The 21,812-nt window shown below is 43.1% G+C and overlaps 1 protein-coding gene across 2 annotated transcripts; it reads left to right on the top strand.

Annotated features, from left to right (window-relative positions):
• Positions 1–2,222: 2,222 nt before the first annotated feature.
• cyb5r4 (cytochrome b5 reductase 4) lies at positions 2,223–19,532 on the top strand. 2 transcript variants are annotated; one of them, XM_084945001.1, is made up of 16 exons: positions 2,223–2,392; positions 3,789–3,913; positions 4,616–4,769; positions 11,484–11,584; positions 12,370–12,454; positions 12,773–12,854; positions 12,942–12,999; positions 13,184–13,277; positions 14,818–14,850; positions 14,938–15,060; positions 15,192–15,332; positions 16,374–16,520; positions 16,761–16,911; positions 18,241–18,327; positions 18,726–18,887; positions 19,366–19,532. In XM_084945001.1, exons 1-16 carry the CDS (start codon positions 2,278–2,280, stop codon positions 19,418–19,420), a joined length of 1,713 nt encoding a protein of 570 aa, XP_084801127.1. In that variant the 5' UTR covers positions 2,223–2,277; the 3' UTR covers positions 19,421–19,532. The 2 variants fall into 2 exon arrangements, with proteins under 2 accessions (XP_084801127.1, XP_084801126.1); XM_084945000.1 differs by lacking the exon at positions 2,223–2,392 and having other exon boundaries at positions 3,460–3,913.
• Positions 19,533–21,812: the final 2,280 nt, after the last annotated feature.

The following is a 21,812-nucleotide window of genomic DNA, read 5'->3' as shown; positions in this document are numbered from 1 at the left end:
AACAACAGCAAACAGTCCATTCACTGCAAATGTTTACGAGAAGACACCGGCAATAAGGGCTGAACATGCAGAGGAAGAAGCAGATGGACATTAAGGTCTAATGGGCTGCTTCTGGTACGAACCAAGTGTTTTTCATGCTGCCTATCTTCACAGCTGCTCTGCAAAGTCCTGGCACAGATGGCTAGTTGTGAAAGAAGTATCAGGAAACAATTGTCAAGAACAACTGGTAATTCCTGTTGCTGAGATGTGACAGCTGAGCCTAGATCAGGTACATCCACTGAACATCAAAAATATACAATCATCATGATTATATATGACAAACTAACAAATCACCATGTCTAATGAGACATGTATGGTGATGACGCCACCAGGAATGATTTTGAACCTTGCAGTAGTCCTTAGCAGTGCTCTGCATTTCGACCTCATGTTTTCTGCTGTCTTAGGCTTTGCTCAGTGAAATGTGAAGTTTCTCTTTATTCAAATTCAGATACTGGAGTGTTTTTGAAACTGAACTATAAAGATTTGGCCGTAACAGCCCACTTCTCTTCAAGTCTTCTGGGTTTTTTCTCTGTTCAGTCTCTCTATGCACTAACTGCCACAAACAGCAGCTGTAAGCATCTCCTTATTTCTCATTGTCTGTGGCATCATGAGAATCAGCTGCTGCTTTAATCAACTATTAGCCACTGCATACAAACCCTAACAACTCGTGTGTTCATTCGTGAAACTTTAATCCTCAGCACAAGGGTCACATTCCAAACACTACTACATAATTCAGAGCTTAAATATTTTTGGTAAATTCAACTGTATATTTCAATCTTTTCAGACTGCAATAACCGAAAAATGATTTCTGACTGATATTTTTACGTTTCACAATTCGCACACAGCTTGCATACATTTTTATTTGTACTTATTCAAACCAACACTACGAAGGTCTCCTTCATTATCTGCATTAGACCAACTTCCTGTTAATCGTTAACCAATATGGCTGGTAGCGCATGTTCTAGACAAGTAGCAGGCACAGGAGGGACCCTATGAGATGTGGGAGTGATTACAACATTAATTTATAGTGCAGAAAGATGTATGAACAGAGAGTATGCAAAGGGATAGAGCAAAAATGAATGGGACTTTTATCCTCACAGAATGATTGCTTAAGTGCATTGCTTTAGTCTGCACACAAACACAAGGCCAAATAATCTTTAAAAATCTTGTCTAGATTTACACTCTGTCCCTTAATTTCCTCTGTAATGGATCCCTGATTGTCGTGGAGGAACAACCCACCAGCCCAAGCCCAACCCAAGCAGTGTGGTGGCCCCCGAGGGCAGGCTGGTGGTCCTTGGCCAGTGTTTGTGAAAGGGCCCCAAGCTGCATGCACCGTGGCAAATGAGGCGCGTGACTCATCAGACCAAACATGGGATTAGCTGGTAATGATCTGGCAAATGGTTTTGAAATTGTAATTATCTGGCCTTCAGCTGGATCTGCTAGGAGGGAGGGACACATAGAAGGACTGACAAAAAAGGAGATAGAAAGGAAAATTATAGTTATTATTTGCTACGTGACATGCACATTAGCAAAAGTCTCATTTAAATATAGTACAGTTGGGACTAACAGAGAATACACGCACGAGATTCAAGCAGACGGAGAACTTAAAGAAAAAGGACTGAAACATGAACATGGAGAGGCAACAAACACTTTCACATCCTAACACATGTCCACTCCAATCTGACATAACTGAGCTCTAACTCTGTGTTGATATTCCATCCAGGCAACAAAATAACATCCACAAAGACTGATGTAACCCGTTCAGTCATTACTGCTGACCTCTGCTGCCACCTGCAGGGAGGAACATAGAACGACTTGTAGCGATGCCCACTAAAGTTCCACGTGCTGGGGTATGAGTTACTGCAAACCCAGCACAGCAGCAAAGCAAGAAAAATATAAAATAACACAAGTCCAAGTAAGTAATGAACCAAGAACACATATTATAGTTTTAGACTACATTTTACCAAACAGTTGGAGTTCACTGAAATATTCAATAATACACTTCATGAAGCCTGGCCATCATTAATGTTACTGCTCTCTACCAACCCTCTCTCCGTGAGTCTTGACTAGGTACATACAGACTTTTATTGTGAAGGTTGGGCACTCTTGTCCATTAATCCTCTTAGCAGATTAGCCTTTGAAAAGCAAACCCTCCAGTTGCCATGATGTCTTTTAGAGTGCACAGTAGTAACATTGAAATGAAGATAAAAACGCTGTGTAACATGCCACGTTTCCACAATGCAAGCTGACAACCAGACAGATTCAGACGAGGAGGAGGAGGAGGAAGATGACGGGGGGAGTGAGGGAGGAAATAGTTCATCTGTTGTCACTTTTTTCAGCAGTTTAATTTCAGGTGTGTTTTCATGTCAGTGCAACCCGACTCTATTCAAGCTAACTTTGAATTGTTGTGAGTTTTTCTGAATGGTGTAATCAGTGTTGTTTTTGATGCAGCTCCTCTTGCTCTGTAGTGACACCCTACCAAAGACATCACACAGTGTCACCAATGTTTTGCTGATGTTCTTTGTAAATGTCTTAACTGCAGCACCCCGAGGAAACCCTGAGGCCTGTACTACAAGGCAGGGTTTGGGCTTATCTGGGTAACTCTAGAGTTCACTCTGAGCCTTCTGTACTATGAAGCAAGTTCAACATATCCAGAGTATCTTTTCATGACCTGGAAGCACTTCCCCTAACACTGACGGTCAGGATAAGTGGTTGCATGATGCTGGTTATCAGCCTGCTAAGTTAACCTGGGGTTTACTGATACAAACGTGTTCATATGAAAGAGTTGTGTTGGAAACATCTGGCAAATCGCATTGATTAGTGTACTGGCAGCTGAATTGAAGAACAAACTATAGATTTAGAAAAATACACACATAATACAAAATGAAAGCAACAAAACATAAATAATTGATGAAAGATGAAACTCACTTTACAATGTTTACAGTTGGGGCAGATTGCTGCCCCTCACTGAGCCTGTTTGGAAGGTTCTTCCTGTTAAAAGGGAGTTTTTCTTTCCCACTATTGCCAACTGTGTGTAGTCTGAATGTTGGGTTTTCTCTGCGTTATTGTAAGATCCTTGTCATACAACATAAACCTGGAGGCAACTCTTGCTGTGATTCGGTATTATAAAAATAAAACTGAGCTGAAATGAATTTATTTAAAAGTATGAACAGCATCAATGACTTCGGTCAATAAGACTGGAAAGAGGCTTTAGCTGATTTGAAGTCTAGAAAGAAGCTAAACAACTGGGAAGTCCACAAACTTATGACTATCTCAGCTCCCAGACACGGGAGAATGTGGTGGATCACAATCGAGCATTTTCTTAAATTCATATTTTTATCGTAAGAAAACAGAAAGATAATCTGCTCACGTTAAACTTGTTTGGTCGCGAAGCAGCGACGTCGCAAAATGATGACTTCACGTGTTGACTTTGTCGTCAGACTGTGCGACAAATGTAGTCTTATTTATTTACGGAAGCTTAAGCCAGGCGGTAGTTCGCACTTACATCCTGGATAAGGAGAACTACTGAATTTGATTATTAAATATTTCTTTCAACTCGCAAACATTAACTTCAGTCGAAATCTCACTCTTTAGATTTACCTCTAAAGTACGTTGACCTGTTAGCCTAGCTTAGCCTAGCAGCACTACTCGGCTGAGATGTGTCATGAGCTAGCACCGCCGACAGCATGACAGCACTGTGATATCTGGTGTTTGTGTGTGACTGTGTTAAACTGCCGCTGGTTAAACAGGGTTTGTACGAAAGTGGGGCTGCTTCCGGACCGTTCACAACATGTTAAACGTCCCGACCCAGTCCTTTCCGGCACCGAGCTCCCAGCAGCGGGTCTCTCCGTCCGGCCAGTCCGGGAGGAACAAGGTAACTCACTTTCTGGATCCCCCGAACACCCGTGAAACCCGCACACGCCCGTTACACACTTTATTGTGTTGATGCGCTTTCTCCCTTCTTTACTTTTGTAACCATTTATTTATTATCCTCCAAAATATTTATTGCGCAATTGACTTTTTTACATTTCTCTTTATTATTCTAATAAATCAAAGCTTCTATTCTGGCAAATAAGTCAGTGAGTTCAACTTGGCACATAAAATAAATTCACAGTGGAAATAACCGAGTAATCTGGAGACACCTGTGTCGCCGTTTCCGCTCATGAAAACAACACTTTTTGCCACATATAAATCAAGATTTCACGTTGTAATCTGGAAATGTCGAATCCAACAACGAGTTCATGCCTAATTTATTCAAAATGAAAATGTTTTTTGTTTGTTGTTTTTTCAGTGGCGGAAGCAAATATTCTGCTAAATAAGTAAACGTAAAATAATGTCAGAGCTTGCTTCGTGGGGATGCATCAGTTGTTGTGTATGTGAAGTAACAAGGCTGGTTGCTATTGTGGCAGATTTATGTTTTGCATTAGAGAGTGGTATTTATTCGTTTAGAGTTTTGGAGTTTTGAATGTCACACCATTAACATCTGGCATATTAGCAGAATTGAGTTTCCACAATGCTCCAGAGCTCTGCTGTCTAAAATTAGTTCCTAACGTTTTTCATGACTCTGCCCTTAAAGGTGGCATTGAAGCCGGGCCACAGTCTCATGGACTGGATTCGGTTTGCCAAGAGTGGAAAAGATCTTACTGGACTCAGAGGGCGCCTCATTGAAGTTACTGAGGAAGAACTGCGGAAACACAACAGGAGAGAGGACTGCTGGACCTGCATACGAGGTGAGTCTGCAGAGGCCTTTATTCTTGGAGAAAACTTCATGGCACTTCTCTTTGTGAAGTTTGTCCTTTTGATAAGGCCATCTGTGTTGATAGGCTCATGACACAACGTGGAGTTTGTGTCACTTTTAGCACTTTTAATTTGTCATTTTTCTGTGGTTTCCCCAGGTAACTGTTAAAAACCGTTTCCCTTCATGGATTGGTAAAGTTGCAAAGTGTAATGTGTTATAGATTTTGCTCAGTTTTCAAAATTCAACGAACACCATGAACCACAAAGTGCATCTAAAGAAAACAAAATACTAAATGTTGTCGGCTTTATTGAGTTTACTTCAGTGAGCAGGTCCTTCTGATTTACCTACAGCAGAATTTTATTCACTGACAATAATACTGTTTGCTAGTGATGGGTCCAGCAACACTGACGCACCGACGCTTGTATCAAGCTCACCTAGCGATGCCTGTATCGGTGCGTGTCGCTTTAAGAAAAAGTCACGTGATCGATACAGCTGCTGTATCGCTCATTGCCAACGCGCCAAACTGTGTTTAAAAGGTTCTGCATCCGCATCTGTCAACGGAACGGGTCGCCACCAAAAAACCACAAAATTACTGCAAAGATAAAAAAATAAAAAATACACATCTCTCCATAACAAATGGAGCCTGAAAGAAAAAGAAATGTGTCTGCTGTGTGGGATCATTTTGATCTTTTATCTGGAAATAAGGTAATAGTTTGTCTGTCTTTGTTTCAGTGTAATCTATCAGAACACCTCCTCAGTGTTTAGGCATTACAGAGCCAAACATGACAATGAACACAGGTAGGCCTATATTGACACTGAACAGCTTCATCATCATTTTTTTTTTTATTAATATGTGTTTTATTATTTTGAAATCAAGCATCTAGGAAGACTGTTCTGGGCCAGGCAGTCCTGAATTTTATTATAAAGGACTGCCAACCCCTTAGTATTGTGGAGAGTGTCAGAGAGAAACATTCCAAGATCAGAGGATCCTTTAACGTACTGGGGGAAGAGGAAGACAACTTATCAGAACCTTTTCCACCTGGCTTTACAGCTTTTGTGTACCCCAGCTTCATCTGTGCCTGTGAGTTTTCCAAAGCTGGGGAAATGGTGTCAAAAAAAACCAAACGCAATAGACTGAATGCAAAAACAATGTATGAAATTATTTTTCTGGATAGAAATTTATAATAAACTCTGAGTCAATTACATTTAAATGGGTAATATTACATTCACAATACTTTCATTTTAATTTTCACTTAATGTCATTCACAATATATTTTAAAGATGGTAAATGGACTGGTTCTTATATAGCGCTTTTCTACTCATCTGAGCACTCAAAGTGCTTTACACAACTTGTGCATTCACCCATTCACACCAGCACATTTTTCTAAGTGCTTCATCACACACATTCACACTCCGATGGACGCATCGGAGAGCAATTTGGGGTTAGTATCTTGCCCAAGGATATTTGGCATGCAGACTAGGGGAAGCCAGGAATTGAACCACCAACCTTCCGATCAGTAGATGACCTGCTCTACCGCCTGAGCTACAGCCACCCCAGATGTCTACAATATTTGAAACGTAAAAGATATAAAATGATTCCATGGAAAATACAATACCTTACAGTGTATACACGTTTGACTAGGTCATTGAATCAGTGTCTGTTGTGAGTCTCAAGTAAGTTGCCTGCAATGATATTTAATGTCCAGCAAGTGTCAGTATGGAGCAAAACAGCAACACTGTTTCGACACAGTCTCGATACAGTTTGGGGAATGTGCTGAAACGCTTCACGAGGCCTCATCTACCCATCACTACTGTTTGCTTTGACCTTACAGGCCCGCTAACACATATAACATAACCCATATCAGTGTCAGTCTCATGTGTCCTCACAGATGATCGACCATGTCACTGTTATACCGCTGGTGTGAAGCAGGGCTGGGCGACGAGGAAGATCTAATATCACGATGTTTTTTGGCTGTATCACGATACACGATATATCACAATATGTCTGAATAACCTCCAAAAACAAATGTGATTCTCAACCATACACGGCCCAACATTGCACAGCTGTACTCATTCAAATCCACCGTTCAGTATGTTTTTCTACTTTGAATACAAAAAATCTGAATGAATTGAAATGTTTTATTTTAACCCTTGTGTTGTCCTTGGGACATTTTTGTCCTCTAAAGAAATGTTTTGCTCTCAAAAACGTGTTATTCATCAAATGGTCTGAAAATAACAGAAGTTATTCAGTACTGTGCTGTGCATGACTGGAATAAGTTTTAAGTAATTTGATTTATTTATGGGGCTTTTATTGGATTTTATAACACCTGCTGTCCTCGTGGACAAAAATGACCCCAAAGTACAAAGTGTTGCAAAGAGCTGTATTTTCACAACATACTGCTTTCAAACATCTTTGATCTTGGATCACTGATGTGTGGGGTCAAACAAAGGTCATAACAACAACAACAACAGGCAGCACAATGAGGAGGCAGGTGCTCTATATTCAATTAAATTATTTTTATACAGCGCCAAATCACAACAACAGTTGCATCAAGGTGCTTCATATTGTAACGTCGACCCTACAATAATACATACACAGAAAGTAACTCACAGGCCTCCATTGCACTGGACACCTTGGTAAGAACTCCAGACTAGAGCACACAGAGATTGAACCAGCAACCATCCAATTAGCAGATGACCTGCTCTACAGCCAACTCAATGACAAACAAGGAGGGACAACGAGAGAGGAAGAAAAATGGACCGAATGCAGCTGTAGGCATATGTGGGCATGTTGATTCTTACTGCCGCGCATCCAGTAGAGTCGCTACGGCCAGTTTATGACATCCTGAGTCTGGTAGAGAAGTTTTAAAGGTGACAGAAGATTAATCATAGAAGCACAAAAAGGATATAATTTCTTGATAAAGACACAATAGATGATCGTCGTTCATGACACAAACGTGCTCCCATTTGAGGTGTATGGAACAAGTGGGTGTTTCTCCTGCTGTGATGTAAGATCCTGGTACTGATGTGACTGTATGAGCACCAAGTCCCCTTCAGAGGACTCTGTCCAACAGAACATCCAAGTAAACCAGGGAGCTATGAGATACAAACATGGGCAGCATGTGATGCAGGTCCAGCTGTACATGGAACATGCTCGTGCACGATGGCAAACCGTCTGTCCTGCAGTCAGGACACGCGAGTTGTCCCCAACATTGCAGGTTTCCAAAAGAAAACAATCACCTGTAACAGCTTGTTTACTGTATATGACCCTTGGCCTGCAACTGCAGAAAGAAAGCTGTCCATGATGGGACCAGTGCAGAGGAATGAACCTGAGCTTCCTCCTGCACTTGGGTCAAATATGGACACACCTTTGTTCTGATGAAAGTTTGCCTTCACTCAGACCCATGCCCTGCTGTTCCTACCATGCCAAAATATAGAAAACTGTCAGGTAATGAGTTGGAATAAAGTTGAATAAAACCTTGAAACACAGAGATGGATGATATTTTATACTTGTTGCTTTATAAACAGTCAAAGCAAACGGGGTCATTTTTGAGCCCAGAGGACAACAGATGTGATTATTTGCTGCCAGTAAAAAACTTGAAGTAGTTTAAAAACAGCTTTCTAAATTAACTTTGACATAAACCCGTCTGTGATCATCTGTTAAAGCAGCCGACTCTGGTAGTGAAACGATAATCACGATAACTGATGATTTAATTTATTTTTAACCCGAAAACAAAGAAAAATTTGGTATAAATGAGGTTTTATCAGACATACATTTGAAATGGAATAAAAAAAATAGTGTCAAAACAGTGCCCCAAATGTAAAATGTAGGGTAAATTTTGTGGTCATGTGTTGGTCTTAAGTAAAACTAAGCTGTAACACTGAATTGATTGGCAATTTATACTTTATACTTTTAAAAACAGTCAAATGAAGTGGGGTCCCGTGAGGACCACAGGTGTGTGGTATCGGGAGGACAGTTTGCTGTTCGTCTCTTTCTGTCGTCAACAACACTGATATTTAACAAAAGATCACGACAACAGAAAAGGACATCGAGCAATGTTTCATCAGACAAAACAACTGAAATTAAAAATGTGCTCCTTTGTGCTTAAACAAAAACTGTCTAAACAAAAGTGTAGACAGCGACTACAAAAACCACCGACTGGTGAAATCCAAACGACAGCGAGTCACAAACTCCCGCCGGCACCTTGTTTTTCTCGATGTTGTAGTAAATAAACACGCATGCTGAGTGCAGTGTGTCAGGTTGGGAGGGGGGAATTAGTGATGCATTTGCAGCGTGTGGGAGAAAAAAACTCAGTGAATTACATGCAGACAGCTTAATATTGCCATGGCAACATATACTCAATGGTTACGATAAAGCTAGGTTTGACCAGCCCACAACCCCCCCACCCTCACCTTTACTACAGAGCCCTGTCCCTACTCTCCTACCTCCCTCGCTTCCCCCCCTCCCTGACACTATGACATCCCCCCCCCCCCCCCCCCCCCTCCTCCTTCTCCAACCCCTCTCTAAACAGCACGACAGCCTCTCTCCCCCCCTTCCAATCATCTCCCAGTGTCACAGTGGATCAGGTCAGGAGACAACTGAGGAAGCTTCGCCCCAGAAAGGCGGCAGGCCCAGACAAGGTGTGTCCTAGGATGCTAAAGGCGTGTGCTGCTGAACTTGGGGAGCCGCTACAACGAGTCTTCAACCTCAGTCTGCGACTGGGGAGAGTGCCCGCCCTATGGAAGACATCCTGCATCGTCCCGGTCCCCAAAAGGAACCGGCCCAATGAGCTGAATGACTTCCGACCGGTGGCACTGACGTCACATCTTATGAAGACTCTAGAGCGGCTCTTCCTCAACCTCCTCCGACCACAGGTACAACATGCCCAGGACCCACTACAGTTCGCCTACAAGGCGGGTGTCGGTGTGGAGGATGCCATCCTGTACCTCCTGCATAGAGCCCACTCACACCTGGATGGGGGAAAAGGCACGGTCAGGATCCTGTTTCTTGACTTTTCCAGTGTCTTCAATACAATCCGGCCCTGTCTGCTCCAGGAGAAACTAAACAGGATGCAGGTGGACCCCTGCCTGGTCGCTTGGATCTCCGACTATCTCACTGACAGACCACAGTACGTCAGGCTGAAGGACATCACATCTGACACTGTGGTCAGCAGCACCACAGGGAACTGTGCTGTCCCCTCTTCTCTTCACCCTGTACACCTCTGACTTCTGCTACAACTCAGAATTATGCCACATTCAGAAGTTTGCAGACGACACGGCCATCATGGGGTGTATCTGGGATGATCAGGAAGAGGAGTACAGGAGCCTGGTGAGGAACTTTGTCACATGGAGTCACACAAACCACCTGCAACTCAACACTTCAAAGACCAAGGAACTGGTTGTGGACTTTGGGAGGTCCAGACCAGGTCCACTGCCAGTTCAGATAGAGGGAGAGGAGGTGGAGGTGGTCAACACATACAAGTACCTCGGGCTGTGGGTGGACAACAAACTGGACTGGTCATGCAACACGCAGCACCTGTATAAAAAAGGCCAAAGCCGACTGTACTTCCTCAGGAGGCTGAGGTCTTTCAACATCTGCAGGAAGCTCCTGAGGATGTTTTACCAGTCAGTGGTCGCAGGAGTCCTTTTCTATGCTGTGGTGTGCTGGGGGAGCAGCACAGCAAAGAAGGACTCATCCAGGCTGGAGAAACTAATCAGGAAGGCTGGCTCTGTGGTCGGCATGAAGCTGGACACTCTGGTAACAGTGGCAGAGAAGAGGACCTTAAAGAAACTGATGGACATTATGAACAATGCCGGGCATCCTCTGCACACGGTCGTAAACAATCAGAGGAGCCTATTCAGCGACAGGCTGCTTCTCCCAAAGTCAAAAACCAACAGACTTAAAAGCTCCTTTGTCCCACACGCCATCAGACTGTTTAACTCCTCACTGGAGGGGAGAGGGAGGAGAAACAGGGGGACAAGGGAGGGGGGAACAACTGAGCTGTAGGTGCTTTTCTACACTGTGCAATATTTGCAATATTTGTTTTTTGTTTTGTCTTTTTTCTTATATTTGACTGTGCAATAACCACTGTGCAATATACTCACTCAAATGAGCAATCCTATTTATCCATATTGTATATTCTGTATCTATATATGTGTATATGTGTATATATGGTGTATTTATTTATGCTTATATCCTTACTCTCATTCCCCTTAATGTATCTGTAACATGAAACTTCTTTCGGTGCTTTGCTACTGGAAACTGAATTTCCCGGAGGAACCCACCCGAGGGATTAATAAAGTTTCATCTAATCTAATCTAATCTAATCTAATTTATGCATCGCACGTGGAAAAACTCGCGATACGTCGCGTGTATTCGATAAATATGGCCCGGCCCTAGTTTGAAGCTCGGTTTCATTTAAGGTAAAGCAGACGTGCTGCAGCCTTTGAGGACGAGGTCTCTCTGTGTGAGGAGCCCAGTCACTGATTGATAACACAGCTGATTTCTCAGCAGAGTGTGCACGCTCACGATGTGGGACCTTTACTGGGTTTTCTGCTGGGGTGTATTCTGTGTAATTTTAAAAATATAATTAATTAAAAATATGATAATATTGAATAATCGTTTTATACTGTTTTATCTGTTTCTGTCTGCAGAGGACAAACATAACTTAACACACATAAAACTTTGTGTGGATGTTTTTGACAGGTATGGTGTATAATGTGAGCGCCTACATGGACTACCACCCTGGTGGAGAAGAGGAGCTGATGAAGGCAGCAGGAGTAGATGGAACTGAACTCTTTGACCAGGTATGGAAGCAAAAAGTAAATGCAGTGTATTGTATAGGCAGTAAAGTGACAGTGAAATACTTTTTTCCATGTTTGTCATTGACACTTTTTCAGGATTAAGATACAGTAAAAAGTCTGGAATGCATCTGCAGATTTATGATAAGTGGTAAACGTTTAATTGGTTTACCAGTGTGCACACGAAGCGACTGTAGGCTCATTTTTCTATCAAGCATCACTGGAATCCACCAATAAATCAGTTACAGAGTCGACTTCACATGTCCGCTCTTTATTCTAGGCAGGATTTGTTTGTTTAGTCATGCCGATGTGTTTAGCTTAGATTTTAGCGTCAGACTGTGACATAGTTCTTTATCAGTCTCACAGTCAATTAAAACTACTCTCCTGTTGGCTTTATGTGTGAAAGTGGGGCCTCGTTAACGGGCAAAGCTGAGCAGAGGTGAAAATAACTCTGGCAAGACTGCAGCAGGACTTTTGTTTGCAGTATGATATAGATTTGTAAGCTCAAAGCTTCAATTCAGCTTTATTTAAACAGCGCCAAATCACAACAACAGTCACCTCAAGGGGATTTATATTGTAAGGTAGACAGTACATTGATAAATACAGAGAAAACCCCAACAATCATATGACCCCCTGTGAGCGAGCACTTTGGTGACAGTGGGAAGGAAAAACTCCCTTTTAACAGGAAGAAACCTCCAGCAGAACCAGGCTCAGGGAGGGGCGGGGCCATCTGCTGTGATTGGTTGGGGTGAGACTGACTTGGATGAGTGTATATGTGTGTTTGTGAGCAGGTCCATCGCTGGGTCAACTATGAGTCTATGCTGAAAGAGTGCCTGGTGGGCAGGATGAGCACCAAGGCTGCCACAGCTGTTAGAGGTACACAGAGATTTACATCCGTCTACACTCTCTGCAGAAAAACACAGCCTTTAACTAAGTCCATGAAGCTGGGGGTAGGGGGGCTTCTCACAAGTATACATGTAGAAACTGCTGTGACTCTACATCCTGGTGCTGCCATAGTTGTGTTTAAAAAATAAACATGTATGCAGCTGTGACCAGTTTATTGGCACATCTGTAATAAATACACATAAATATATTTGAGTCATGCCGTGAATGTTCATGTTTAGTATGATGTGTTGTTGTTGTTCCAACTGAAAGTTTTTGCTGCATCAAACATGGTTTCGTCTGTTGCCATAGCAATCCTCCCTCCCCCACCTGTGACTGGCCTCGCTTCACCGACTTCAGTGGCTCCTCTTCCAGACAAAGACTCTCGCCCTCGGTATGAAGGACAGTAAACACCTAAAGAGCACATCTGATAAGGAAGCTCTCGAGTGACAAAATCATCTTCTTCCTGTTGCTGCTGCAGGTACGATTGGTTCCAGACTGATGGGACTGTTCATCTGGTTGTTTATACCAGAAGAAAGGTAATCGCTCCACCTGTGATGTGCTGTAAGATGGAGCTCTTCACATGCCCCCCCTCTACACTGAGTGCATCCAGGCCCTGACTGTTATTGAGCTCCACTTGTGTCCTGTGTTGCTTTCATTCCTCTAACCAGTACAACCAGTACCAGCTGTGCACACAGTAACTGTACCATCTGTATGTGTCAGATACCCAGCTCAGGCTGTACCACTGTCGATCTAAAGGCAGGTGTTCTTCGACTGGAGGTGCTGCTGGGGAAAATGTCCTACATGATTCATTTGCGTGAGTATTTTATTGCTGTGTTGCATCGCTCCTACGCAGCTTACTACGCTGTGTCGTTGCAGCAGTCTTTCACTCTACATTGTTAAATAAAATATAAACAGATTAATAATGAAAGCCCAACTCTTAGCTGTCCAATCTGGTAAACACAGAAACATTTTTATTAACTGTTGTTATCATCTGCCTGTCAGTCATAGCAGACTTGTGTAAGGAGGTAAGGCTGTGTAAGGTGTGGCACTAAGCTAAGAGGCCTTAAAGAGCTGCTGGGCTGGAAGTTTGATACACTACTTTAAAAAAGCACCGTCTGTTTTTACCCCTCAGCTGTAAAAGGCTCCTGGGGTCATCAACGTGGCCCTGCTGCGAGGGCGGGCAGCATAGGTGCATCTATGAAAAGCAAACTACAATAACTCACATGAGGCAAACACTGAGCTACACTGACGAGAGCGGGAGCTTCATACAGCACGCCTCATTCACCCGTACAAGCACCTTTTTTCTGTGCTTAAGTTCTTTCTGTCTAACATTGATACGCATTCGTACTCTGATGGGCACGCCGGTAGATCAGCTGATGACCCGCTCTACCTCCTGAGCTATCGCCTCCCCAAGAACAGCAGATCAGCTGTCAAGCATGGTGGTGGTAGCATCGTGCTGTGGGGCTGCTTTGCTGCCAGTGGTCCTGGTGCAGAAGAAGGACGACCTCTGAACTCTTCAACTTGACCTCACATCAGCAGCTAGACAGTTAAAACACCACAGGACAGTGATCCCAGACCGGACAGCTGTTGTTCTGCATAAAGCAGGTTAACATTAACCTTCCCGAAGCCCCGAGCTGAACTGTATTGAAATATGTGTAAAACTGACCAATTTAAACGAACTGTTCAAGGTTCAACATACCGAGAGACATTTAGTCAAGTATTAGTTGGGATGTATGTACAGTATTTAAGCCTGTATGTATCTGTTTGACTTTGATGAGAGAAAATACAAAACGGATTTAAATTTGTGTGCTCAATTCTTGTTTTTTATCATTCCACTCTGGGAAAAGAGCCGTTCCAAGAAATCATTAAAAGCCCAAAGTGAGCCTGAGTTTCGTGCCCACAGCTACACAAGAGCTTTCTCCCAAGCATTCCTCAGTTATGGAAGTCATACCGAGATATTTGTTAGCTCCCACATGTGTTATAGCTGACTCTCTGTTCTCTTCACCCCTCACAAGTCACAGCAGATGGTTCTCTTTCTGCTGTCATTGAGCATTTCATCATAGACGATCTGAAAGCTGGGGTTGTAGTCTTGGTCTTTGCTTAGCTTTATAAAGGTGTGAATCGGTGGTATCCAGATTTAGCTAAAACCAGATTATGGTTTGATTTGGTGCCAGAACTACTCGAATTTCTAATGAGATTTTTAGGTGCTGTTACTTCTGGAAGCCCCAGTTTTTCTCCTGTGGAGATTGTTCCTCCAGCTTTTAGCACAGCTTCTGTCAACACAGCCCTAATGTGAGTTTCAAGCTTATGAATAAATGATTTTGTTTGTAAAATCGACTGTTGTGCTTTTGCAGGTCTCTCTGATGAAGTTGAGGAAAATGTTGCAGGTGAACATCTTTGAAAACAGATTCTGTAAAATGAACATTCACTGTCTTGCTCTTGTCCTTAAGTTGGTAAGTTGTTATCATCTACAGTTCACACTGCTTTCTCCGTGGGAAAGATCCAGGTTAGCATACGCAAAGGTACTCACGGAAAATGGGCGAGCCTCGGTCAACCTCTGGAGTCCCATAATACGTTTGTACGCCAAAAGGACCGAGGTGGGTTCCAACAGCATCACAGATGTGCCTGTGTAGCCTGTTCACATCGTCCCACTCGTTTCCTGCATGCTGTGTGCTCAGATAAAAAGAAAGATACATAGGAGACCACGTTGCTGTTCCCTGTTTTACAGCTCTCTTCTATCGGGATTGCGTGTTGGTGTCTAAGACTGAGGTGAACCACAACACTTACCTGTTCAGACTGCAGCTCCCTGCTGGGACTGTCATGCATGTGCCAGTCGGGAAACACGTCTGTCTGAAAGCGCTCGTCCAAGGTGAGCAGTCGCACAGGCAGCTGGTGAAACGTGTATAAGCTGCAGTTTAGAGGAAGCTTAAAAACACCTGTGGAAGCAGGTGTGGTAAGCCTGCTGAAAATAGAGCAGTGTTAGAGAGTTTATATTGTGTGGGGATGTTTCATTATCATCTACAACCATGAAGTTTACAGTTCACACAGTGGTACAGAGTGTTCACATCCTTGTTGTTAATGTGTCTTAAACCAGTTGCATTCAGTTTGCAGGCCTCCTGTCCAGAATAATGTGCTGCCCTCTTTCATCAGTGGGACAAACTGGTCCCCAGTGCTGCCGCCTGTGTGCGTTTGCTAACCTCCAAATAAAATCAGCAGTCTCTGATTATTGTGCTCGTTTCATTTTGATGTGGAGAGGACGGAAACTGAAAATCAGAAAAACACATTACATAAAAGTTGTAAAGTGATTTTCATGTCATTGAGTAAAATAAGTATTTGAACCACATGGAAAACATGACCTTGCACTTGGTGGAGAGCACAACAGTAGATGGTCAGCAGGTTTGCACACATCTCAGGGTTTGTGCTCTTCCACTCCCGAGTGCGAGTCTGCAGTCCTGATGTCCTGTCACAGCTCTTTGGTTGTTACTTCAGGAGTATCTGACTAATCGGTTCATTATAATGTAGCGCACAGCCTTTGTGTGGCTGGGTTGTAGGGGATCGCTACTTATTTTACTCAGTGACCTGCAAATGTGTATAATTCAATTCATATGTGATTTCTAACTTTTATGTAATGATTTTTTACATCACTGTGCATTTTTGTGGCAACTATTTCCACCAGTCTCGTTCTAAGCCTTACTATAGTTAAAATGAGCACAGCTAGATAAGTGATGACAGGTCAGTTAGTAAAATGCTGATATTAGTTTGATACAAACTGATTCAGCACATTTTTATTATTTTAATGGCAGCGAATCACAGACAGAAACAGCTCTGACCTTGGACTGTTTCTGAGAGTGTGACATCACCGAGACGGGCACAGCTGTAAATCTTACTGCTGTTTGTTATCTACATGCAGACGTGGAGGTAGTGAGGCCGTACACTCCAGTGGAGCACATATTTCCTGCAGCTTCTAAGAATGGGTCACAGGAATCAGACCTCTACCTCATGATCAAAGTCTACCCTGGTGGAGCGTTCACCCCACACCTCAGCAGCCTGAGTGTCGGTGAGTCACATTCAGGGAGCACCTCCCAGGGTGGGAACATGGACGAGGTCCAGTGACTTCTCTCTGCTTAACCTGTAACAAACAAAAGTACAATGAAAAAACCAATGTGTGCATTTCCACGTGTGGCACAATAACGCGACCAACTCGCCATCTAACAGTAAATAATGTTCTGAATTTTGATTTGATGAAGGTGTTTAATCTGTGTAAACTGTTGTAATAATGACGCGTTTACTCTTCTAGGTGACCGTGTGGCCGTAAGTAGTCCAGAAGGCACCTTCAGTCTCCGCCCTCTTCGTGATGTTACAAACCTCTACTTAATAGCTGCAGGCACAGGCTTCACGCCCATGGCTCGTCTCATCCGTGCGGCCCTCGAAGACATCGAAACCATCGGGTAGGAGCAAACTTTCAGAAGCAGCGCTTATAAGTGACACCTTTGTATTCAGTGCTGATCAGTAAGTGCATTCATTTATATAAATCAATGTACTTGGAGCAACCATCTGGTTGTTGGTCACCTCCCCGAACTGTATCAGGAGTCTCCAGGGCATGAGAAACAAACAAACAACAAGAGAAACAAACAAACAACAAGAGAAAGAAACAACAACAGAGAGAAACAAACAACAAGAAAGCAAACATGCAAACAAAAAAGATGACTTGCAGAGACATTACATTCATTCATTGCATGCTGTTGGTCAGATGTTTGTGCGTACTGGAGATGTTTCCCTTCTTTGTTGTGATCAGTTTTGGGTTTCATTACTCAAAAAAGTTACTTATGGGTCGCTTTTCTTAAATGTAATGCAGTACGTTACCTTCCAGGAATTAGTTTCAGTACTTTTTACACCGTTTTTGCATTTTTCCAAAACACACTGAAACACACTGTCTGATAATCACCATTTAAACACATAAAGCTACAGCCCCACACACCAACACTGATCTGTCCTAATGAGGACACACGTCATCTTTCTCTTAGTACTTAGGTGTGACCACAAAGCAAAGATGAAAGTGGTTGCCATGGTGATAGTACTGTAGAAACGGAGGCTGACTGCTCATCAGTGCTCATGTTAACTGTTGAAACTTAGAGTGTGTCTGCTGGGTCGCCCTTCACTCAGCTTTAACGTCGCTGGGTTTTTGGCTAGATTAGCATTAGCATGTTTGCAAAGCTCTAAAGTTGCGTTAGCAGCATGATGCAGCTGTTGTGGATGCAGTTTGCACTTTACCATCGCACTCCTTTTATAGAAATAAAAGTCATGTCCATCCACTCTGAAGACTGTGGCACTATGAAGTGGAAGGGGAACTGTGGGATGGATAGACAAGCAAACTAACAAGGAATTAGACTTCTGGGTTCTTGATTCCCATCAATACTTCGGAGTGCTTGAAGGATCTGGTTAGCTGTGCAACAGCTTTAGTGTCTCACACCCACTCACCATCTTTGATTTATTCTTACAAATCCAACAAAACAACAAATACGTTTGCACAAACTTGATCATTTTATATGCGAAAACGAAAGTGTTTGGATGCAACATCTGTCTGTCGTGTGTGGGTGGTTGATTATATTTTGTTTGAGGATCTGACACTGTGCTCTTAGATGCCCTGTGTGCACTGTAACCTCTGGTGTTTTACCAGTGAACTCCCTGTGCTCTTGACACTAGTTTGAGAAAACAGTCGTAGTGTTTTTCAGTTGGCTGCTTGCTTCATAACCTACAACATGTTTGTGTGTCTCCAGAAACACAAAGCTGCTCTTTTTTAACCGACGAGAAGAGGACATTCTTTGGCGCTTTGAACTGGATGAACTGGCTGCTAATAACGACAGGTATAGGAGCTGTGCACCTGGGGAGGGCCTCACACTGTTGGTCGTGTTAACAACAAGCCTCTAAGGTGGTGCATGTGAACAAACGGCAGGGTGGAGTCATCGGTAGAAAAGAACCCGAGGTCTAAGAAAGAAAGAAAATACAGAGAAAGAGAGACGATGAGGAGAGGAGTAGTAACCAGTTTAGGCCAGTGGATTTTTGCATCCTGTTAAATGTCTGTGTCATAAATGTGTTATGGCCAATTTAGATAGCTGGTTCAATATTTGTTTTAGCCTTTGGAGCTTCAATAAGCCGGTGTGTCAGAAAAATACCTCTTCTCAACTGAAATGAATGGCTGTGGAGACATGTTTACATGTAAAATGGCTCTCGTGTCTCGTCTTCAGTTTGTTTTGTGTGTTAGGTTTCAGGTGGAGCATGTCCTCTCTGAGCCCAGTGAACGCTGGACCGGCTGGAAAGGTCCGGTGAACGAGCCCATACTTACTGAGCTGCTTTCCAGGCCTGATGGGTCCAAATGCTACGTGTGTGTCTGTGGCCCTGCAGCCTTCACAGAGCTAACACTCGGGTAGGTAACACAACCGCACTGCTGCTCTGACAAAGTGTTTTATTTAAAAGCCGTCCTCACGGAGATCTATGTTCTGTTCGACTGACTGCACTGTTTCACTTGGTGTGCAGTCACAGCATTTAAGAGCGCTAATACAGTCATGTGATACGTCCTAGAAATATCATTGAAACAGGCAGCGAGCGTGTTCACATAGACTCTGGCAAAGTCTCAGATTTTTATATGATCATTAAATAATAAATGTGTTATAAATTCAAAGGCCAAACTGCCTCAGCTCCTCGCTCTATTTTTCTTTTCTTTTTTTTCCAAGGACTTGATGTAATTAATGGCACATATTTTTCCACCTTGTTTAAGATCTGAAATCTTTGTAAAGCATTCAGCTGCACGGGCCTAACAACACCACACTGAGAACATTTTCCATGTGTAGCGTGAACTGACTCAGCTTTGTGTTGACCTCCTTTCCTGTGTGCTCTTCTTTTAGGTTGTTGAAGCATCAGGGCTTCAGTGAGCAGGAGCTCCACGCCTTCCAGGGTTGACATGAAGGGAACACTGTGTTTCTATGCATCAAGAACTTGATGATGCTGATACGTTTGAGGTGCTCTGAGGAACATCATATAAATAAATAGAAATATCACTGGTACTGTTTCAGATACAGTGGATCCAGAAAGTATTCATTCAGCATTTGTCATGATCCAGCCTTATTCCAAAATACATTCAATTCATTTTCACTTTAAAATTCTACACGTGACACACCATGATAGACCATGGCGTACATGGCCTTAATGCCTACTCCAGCTCATTTAGCTTGAAGCTGCTCTTAACCTCGTCAGTGAGGTAACCTGTGCTCACTGGGCATATTTCTATTTTGATTGTGTAATTCCTGCTCACCTGAATGCTTTGAGGAGTGAACAGCCAGTGACACCTCAGCCCGAGTCCAACCTGCTGATTTTTATAAACACACTGCACCTTCAGTTCTGCCTTGACAGAACCTCATCACCTGCCTCTAGTTTTTGATTCAGTTTTATTTATAAAGTGTTAAAATCACAACAGCAATCCCTGCGAGGTGCTTTATATTGTAAGGTAAAGACCTGCAATAATACAGAGTTCACATTGCAGGATGTTATGCCACACAGCTACGAGGGTAAAGGAAACCACACCTAGAGACTGAGGCCTGTGGCAATCCATGACTGCTTCTCCGGAGGGTAGAAGGTTACTAACAATGAAATGTCCCAGAAGTATCTCTGCGTGCTAAAGAAAAGTGTTGCAACAGAAGGAGATTTTTCCAACTATCAAAAAGAAAACTCTAATGAACGCCAAGTGCTTCCGAGCATGGTATGGTGGCACCACCGCCTGGTCACGGTGCCAGTAAAGCAGCCTTTTCCCGGGGCTTTAAAAACGTTGCTCAGGGTAAATTCAAAGGTTTGCTTTCATCATATCAAACTCATTGCTACATGATACAGGCCTCAGCAGTGCCTACCTGTGGCCGTAGCTCATGTGGTAGAGCGGGTCACCTACTAACCAGGTTAATCCCAGGTTGCTCTTCAATGCATCCATCGGGGTGTGAATGTTAGGTAGCACTGAAAGCCTAGAAAAGTGCTGGTGTGATTGGGTGAATGAACAAGTTGTATAAAGCGCTTTGAGTGCTCAGATTGGGTAGAAAAGCGCTATATAAGAACCAGTCCATTTACCTTTAGCTCCTCCCACAATAGTTGGTGCACATTGTTCCCATTGGGCTGTAGTCTCTGGATCTTCAGTTTCAAAAGGTTATAGCACTGAGCTACCAGGTGTTTCTTGGTTCTTTGCCCGTTCATAGTTATCACATTTATGCATATAACCTCTCTGAGTGGGTTAGCTGGCATAGCCGTGTTACATCAGTTCCATGTTTCCTGTCCTTACCCGTGTAGGCAACTTCTCATCTGTCCTGTTCTGGTTTCCCAACACCTGACCTTGTTAAGCTGGGTGACGTCTAAGCCAGTAGTTAGGCTTAGCTAGCATTTGGGGTCTAGCCCATGCTGCATGCTGCACGCATGTCTTGAATGGGTATAATACGGTCAGTGGATACAATTAGAAAACATCGTTTACATTACAGTTGGTAAACTTCATCAATACTTGGTCACCTAACATGACTTATCAGTCAGGGACGCACATCCACTGTTACAGTCACGCCCAAAAGTACCGCAGCATGGCTCCTCTGCTCCTGCAGTGTGATAACACAACCCTTGAATTGTGCAACAAAGACATTCAGGCTGCAGACAGAACAACGTGATGTGCTATGTAGCTGCAACAAAAATGAATCCAGCAGATTCCATTAGTGTGCGAGCTACACCACAGCCACAGCTCTGTGTTTGTGTCATATCAGTAATGCCAGCTCACAGTCTGGGTTTAGGGAAGCTGCTCTACTTTAACATAAGGCTTCAAACTTGCATGTTTTGTAGGGGCAGCCTGTAGCTTCGGCTGGAACAAATAATCTTGAACTTGTGGAAAAATAAATTGACACCAGTCAGATTTTCTGAGGTTCATTAAAAATAAATCCGGATCAATAAAGCCAGAGCAGTCTTCACACCTGCACTGATACTGAAAAGAATAACTAACATCTCCTCCACACATGTGTGGATACAAACACTGTGTTTGCAGCTGTATGCAAAAGTTACAGTACATAGAGGTTAAATCAGGTGAAACATTTCTAACCTTGGATTATTTTAATTCATTCACAGCACAAAACTCGTGTGTAAAATGTATTAATAATAGCGGTGGTGAATTAACATTGGCTGTTTTGTAGCAGATGGGCATCTCAACGCACACTGTAAAGACAAATGAAAGCATTTACACCGAGTGTGGTGCTCAGCTGCCCCAAATCTCAGACACAACCTGGAAACACAGTCTGAAGAAGGTTCATAACAGCATCCTCCCATCCAGACCACAGTCTGT

The sequence above is a fragment of the Perissodus microlepis genome, chromosome 11, assembly GCF_051167445.1.
Source record: "Perissodus microlepis isolate ML-2025 ecotype Zambia chromosome 11, ASM5116744v1, whole genome shotgun sequence".
Lineage (NCBI taxonomy): Eukaryota > Metazoa > Chordata > Actinopteri > Cichliformes > Cichlidae > Perissodus > Perissodus microlepis.
This window is presented reverse-complemented; position numbering and strand designations above follow the sequence as displayed.